General features: G+C 48.4%; 1 protein-coding gene across 8 annotated transcripts in view; it reads left to right on the top strand.

The window, feature by feature from the left end:
• The window catches only part of plch2a (phospholipase C, eta 2a), a 181,352-nt gene that overhangs the window by 150,158 nt on the left and 24,889 nt on the right, over nt 1-6,305 (top strand). For 6 of the 8 annotated variants that reach the window (XM_061903126.1, XM_061903124.1, XM_061903122.1 and 3 more), the window contains one exon: nt 2,572-2,649. The exons of the other annotated variants lie outside the window; for them this stretch is intronic. In XM_061903126.1, coding sequence (XP_061759110.1) covers nt 2,572-2,649 — 78 coding nt within the window. The remainder of the gene's footprint in view (nt 1-2,571; nt 2,650-6,305) is intronic. 8 annotated transcript variants of the gene reach the window in all.

The following is a 6,305-nucleotide window of genomic DNA, read 5'->3' as shown; positions in this document are numbered from 1 at the left end:
AATATCACACAAGCTAGGTATACAGTACATAATATTAGCTGAACAATATTGCAGTGTAAAACAGCACCATTGTCAAGGCAGGAGCGTATTAGAGAGTATTCAGTAACAAACCTGTCCGCATCATTCAACCTACTTCGTCATAAACTTTGTGAATTATTGTGGCCAATTACCACTCTGCTTCATCTTAAAGACAGCATAAATCCATTCCAGACAGTTAACCTCTTCTACAGGCAAGAATGATGCTGGTAATTTTTATAAATGTACACATATCTATATTGTATTACATATTTGCTGACACTGCACATTTGTAAAAAATACAAAGATGGAAAAAAGGACAAAAAGACGACAAAAAGTTAAACTCTTGGTTTTAATATCACTAATAATCAGCGATAACTACGGGTGTCCCGATCTGACGTAGATATCAGTCCGATATCAGCAAAGTAAACAACAAAATGTGCGATACGAGCTTTCCTGCAGCGTGTTTACTTGTGTGTGATATCATGTGCGATACAAGCAGCCCTGCAGTGTGTTTACTTGTGTGTAATGTAATGTGCGACGCAAGCAGCCCTGCAGCGTGTTTACTTGTGTGTGACATCATGTGCGATATGAGCAGTCCTGCAGCGTGTTTACTTGTGCCAAGCTGGACAGCCAGTTAACATCTGAATGCCCTCCAGTAAGCACACAATGTCTTCTATTTTAGCCATACTTGCCAACCTTGAGACCTCCGATTTCGGGGGGTGGGAGGGCGTGGTCGGGGGTGGGGCGGAGGCGTGGTTGGGTGTGTGGTTAAGAGGGGTGGCATATAATTCACCAACTCGAGTATTTCATATATATATATATATATATATACATATGAAATATATATATATATATGTATGAAATACTTGACTTTCAGTGAATTCTATTTATATATATTTAGTTTATTATATATATAAATAAAATAAATAATTGAATTTCCGACGGCACCTATCAAATACACAGTAATAAAAACACAGTTGTTCTACTAACTGTACTGTGCTTGCTGGTTACTAAAAAAAACAAAAAACACTTGCCTTTCACTATTTGAGTAACCTTTGTTCTGCCATTTGCGTATTGGCGAGCGATCTCCGAATCCGAGAACATCCTTCCCAGATTTGTTTTAGACATCCGCAAATGAGAACTGGATGTTGCTTCCAGCTATCAGCATAGCCATCTTTTTCTCAGCATAAGATACACCATCGGGTCTCCATTTTGCGAGGTGGGCCATAATACTGGGTTGTGAACGATGCTGCGCTGCGGACGCTTTGTGCTTCGCTGACTGACCGTTCATGGCTGAGTATATCCATTCGGCCGCCGTGTTCAATGGAGTTGTCTGTTCTACAAAATTTACAGGCAACATACCCCTTCCCCTTCAAACTCTCCTGGATAAACTGAAATTCTTGTTTCCAATCGTTCTGTAACTTGCAAGCGTATTTCTTCATTTTGCTCGTCGACGGTGTAATATATTGGGTTGGAGTCAATAACCAGGCGACGTGATGAAGTTACGTCTCTTTACTGTGGGCTTCAGAACAGACTCCCTAATACATGTTCCTTGACTGCACTTAAATGTAGAATATATTTACATTATATTCTATGTACAGTAGATGGCAGTATTGTCCTGTTTAAGAGGGTCACAACATTGAGTCAGGTTCTCATTGAGCTGGAGGGAGCGTGGCCTCCAGATCCGCCTGAATTTCGGGAGATTTTCTTGAGAAAATTTGTCCAAGGAGGTTTTCGGGAGAGGCGCTGAATTTCGGGAGTCTCCCGGAAAATTCGGGAGGGTTGGCAAGTATGATTTTAGCCCAATCATTTACAAAAGGTAAACATGCTAGGCAATAGGCTACCAGGAGCTAGCAGCTGCACAACAGCCAAGCACACTGTGCAAAAAAGCCAGACATAAGTAATAATCATTGAACAATAAAAGGTAACATTTGTCAATAAAAACAAGTATTAAATAATTTTACTTGTGTATTACTTCCACATTCAAAGTCTTTGTATCCAGTAGCAAATGTGTCCGCATCATTTAACTTAGTGCGTCATGAATTATCATGACCTGTGTCAACAATAGTTGACACAGGTCACTTCAACTTAAAAATACAGTCCATTCCAGACGGTTAATGATAAATAGTTTAATGTTTTTCATTTTTCTCTGTTTGTCTCATTTAGTTTGATTCCTACTCACGGTACAAGCCAATATTTAAGGTGCCAATATGGGTATGGTATTGGAAGTGAAAAAATTGTGTCGGTACACTCCTAGTAAATAATGCAAACCACTCTCTTAAAGAAATAGTATTCAGATCAGGTTATTCTGGGTGTATTATTGTTGCTATTTCACATGTTTAGAAAGAACGCTGCAGCGAAAGACAAACATTTTATTTTTTTCTGTTTCAGTTTGAAATACTTGTTCATACTGTCCTTGTTGTGAACCTGGTCTTTTCTCAGCTGCTTTGTGCCTTCCCACCACACTTGCGTTGTAGTTCCTCTCCATCTGTCTGATTCTCTCTCTCTCTCTCTCTCTCCTCCTCCTCCTCATCTCTGCCTCTGCAACTGCAGTCAACCCCTCTTTTTCCTAACGATTCACTTCGAAACAGGAAATTTTTAGGAGTCCTGAAGCTGCCGCTGACAACTCAGGTGTAGTGACACCCAGTCAGCATCTTGCATGCAACTACTTGACACTCCCCCCACCACCCACCCCTGCATAAACACACTGGTCAGCGACACAAAGTGTGAAAGAGCAACTCATGCAGCTCATGAGTTATTGAAGGCTTCAGTAATCCACCAAAGTAGATCCAATGTCTTCAACTCAACTCAGATAAAAGTGAACTGGACAAAGCAATCGCCATTTTTTATTCTCCTCTACTGAGGACCATTCAAGTGCTTTTGATAATGATTGAACTCTGCCATTATATTAACGGATAAAATAAACATATTTCTACAAAATAATTTTAAAAATAATGTTTATGTCGACTCCTCTCTGAGCTGCCACCTTACCGTGGTAAAGGAATTTGCGTGTCCCAATGATCTTAGGAGCTATGTTGTCCGGGGGCTTTCGTGCACCCTGGTAGGGTCTCCCAAGACAAACAGGTCCTAGGTGAGGGATCAGACAAAGAGCAGCTCAAAGACTTCTATGGAATTACAACATAATGGACTCAGATTTCCCTTGCCCGGACGCGGGTCACTGGGGCCCCGCTCTGAAGCCAGGCCCGGAGCTGGGGCACGATGGCGAGCGCCTGGTGGCCGGGCCTGTCCCCATGGGACCCTGTCGGGCACAGCCCGAAGAGGCAACGTGGGTCAACCCTCCAATGCGCTCACCACTCATAGGAGGGGCCATAGAGGTCGGGTGCATTGTGAGCTGGACGGCAGCCGAAGGCAGGGCACTTGGCGGTCCGATCCTCGGCTACAGAAGCTAGCTCTTGGGACGTGGAACGTCACCTCACTGGGGGGCAAGGAGCCTGAGCTAGTGTGCTAGGTGGAGAAGTTCTGGCTGGATATAGTCAGACTCACCTTGACGCACAGCAAGGGCTCTGGAACCAGTTCTCTCAAGAGGGACTGGACTCTCTTACACTCTGGCGTTGCCGGCAGTGAGAGGAGACAGGCTGGGGTGGCAATTCTCGTGTCCCTCCGGCTCAAAGCCTGCACGATGGAGTTCAACTCAGTGGACGAGAGGGTAGCTTCCCTCCGCCTTCGGGTGGGGGGACGGGTCCTGATTGTTGTTTGTGCTTACGCACCAAACAGCAGTTCAGAGTACCCACCCTTTTTGGGTACACTCGAGGGAGTACTGGAAATTGCTCTCCCGGGTGATCCCCTTGTCCAACTGGGGGACTTAAACGCTCATGTTGGCAACGACAGTGAAACCTGGAGAGGCGTGATTGGGAAGAATGGCCGCCCTGTTCTAAACCCAGGTGGTGTTTTGTTATTGGACTTTTGTGCTTGTCACAGTTTGTGCATAACAAACACCATGTTCAAACATAAGGGTGTCCATATGTGCACCTGGCACCCGGACACCCTAGGCCGCAGTTCCATGAACGACTTTATAGTTGTGTCATCGGATTTGCGGCCTCATGTTTTGGACACTCGGGTGAATATAGGGGCAGAGCTTTCTACCGATCACCACCTGGTGGTGAGTGTGCTGCGATGGTGGGGGAGGATGCCGGACAGACCTGGCAGTCCTAAGCGCATTGTGAGGGTCTGCTGGGAACGTCTGGCAGAGTCTTCTGTCAGAGAGAGTTTCAATTCCCCCCTCCGGAAGAACTTTTAATATATCACGAGGGAGGAGCGGGACATTGAGTCCGAGTGGACCATGTTCCGCACCTCTATTGTCGAGGCGGCTGATTGGAGCTGTGGCCGCAAGGTTCTTTGTGCCTGTCGTGGCGGTAATCCCAGAACCCGTTAGTGGACACTAGCAGTGAGGGATACCGTCAAGCTGAAGACGCAGTCCTATCGAGTTCTTTCGGCTCACAGGACTCCGGAGGCAGTGGACGGGTACCGACGGGCCAAGCGGTGTGCAGCTTTAGCGGTCGCGGAGGCAAAAACTCGGACGTGGGAAGAGTTTGGGGAAGCCATGGAAAACGACTTCCGGATGGCTTCGAAGCAATTCTGGACCACCATACGCCGCCTCAGGAAGGGGCGTATGGCACCACACACTGTCAACACCGTGTATGGTGCGGATGGTGTTCTGCTGACTTCGACTGTGGATGTTGTGGATCGGTGGAGGGAATACTTCGAAGACCTCCTCAATCCCACCAACACGTCTTCCTATGAGGAAGCAGTGCCTGGGGCATCTGTGTTGGGCTCTCCTATTTCTGGGGCTGAGGTTGCTGAGGTAGTTAAAAAGCTCCTCGGCGGCAAGGCCCCGGGGGTGGATGAGATCCGCCCGGAGTTCCTTAAGGCTTTGGATGCTGTGGGGCTGTCCTGTTTGACAAGACTCTGCAGTGTCGCGTGGACATTGGTGGCGCGACCTCTGGATTGGCAGACGGGGGTGGTAGTCCCTCTCTTTAAGAAGGGGGACCGGAGGGTGTGTTCCAACTACCGTGGGATCACACTCCTCAGCCTTCCCGGTAAGGTTTATTCAGGTGTACTGGAGAGGAGGCTACGCCGGATAGTCGAACCTCGGATTCAGGAGGGACAGTGTGGTTTTCGTCCTGGTCGTGGAACTGTGGACCAGCTCTATACTCTCGGCAGGGCTCTTGAGGGTGCATGGGAGTTTGCCCCACCAGTCTACATGTGCTTTGTGGACTTGGAGAAGTCCTGTGGGGAGTGCTCAGAGAGTATAGGGTACCGGACTGTCTTATTGTGGCGGTCCACTCCCTGTATGATCAGTGTCAGAGCTTGGTCCGCATTGCTGGCAGCAAGTCGAACACATTTCCAGTGAGGGTTGGACTCCGCCAAGGCTTTCCTTTGTTACCGATTCTGTTCATAACTTTTATGGACAGAATTTCTAGGCGCAGTCAAGGCGTTGAGGAGTTCCGGTTAGGTGGCTGCGGGATTAGGTCTTTGCTTTTTGCAGATGATGTGGTCCTGATGGCTTCATCTGGCAGGGATCTTCAACTCTCACTGGATCGGTTGCAGCCGAGTGTGAAGCGACCGAAATGAGAATCAGCACCTCCAAGTCCGAGTCCATGGTTCTCGCCCGGAAAAGGGTGGAGTGCCATCTCTGGGTTGGGAGGACATCTTTGCCCAAGTGGAGAAGTTTAAGTACCCAGGAGTCTTGTTCACGAGTGGGGGCATAGTGGATCGTAAGATCGACAGGCGGATCAGTGCGGTGTCTTCAGTAATGCGGACGTTGTACCGATCCGTTGTGGGGAAGAAGGAGCTGAGCCGGAAGGCAAAGCTCTCATATTACCGGTTGACTACGCTCCCATCCTCACCTATGGTCATGAGTTTTGGGTCATGACCGAAAGGATAAGATCACGGGTACAAGCGGCCGAAATGAGCTTCCTCCGCCGGGTGGCGGGAGTCTCCCTTAGAGATAAGTTGAGAAGCTCTGCCATCCGAGAGGAGCTCAAAGTAAAGCCGCTGCTCCTCCACATCGAGAGGAGCCAGATGAGGTGGCTCGGGCATCTGGTCAGGATGCCACCCGATTGCCTCCCTAGGGAGGTGTTTAGGGCACGTCCAACCGGTAGGAGGCCGCGGGGAAGACTCAAGACACGTTGGGAAGACTTTGTCTTCCGGCTGGTCTGGGAACGCCTCGAGATCCCCCGGGAAGAGCTAGACGAAGTGGCTGGGGAGAGGGAAGTCTGGGCTTCCCTGCTTAGGCTGCTGCCCCCACGACCCAACCTCTGATAAGC

This window comes from Nerophis ophidion, linkage group LG06 (assembly GCF_033978795.1).
Source record: "Nerophis ophidion isolate RoL-2023_Sa linkage group LG06, RoL_Noph_v1.0, whole genome shotgun sequence".
Taxonomy (NCBI): domain Eukaryota; kingdom Metazoa; phylum Chordata; class Actinopteri; order Syngnathiformes; family Syngnathidae; genus Nerophis; species Nerophis ophidion.
This window is presented reverse-complemented; position numbering and strand designations above follow the sequence as displayed.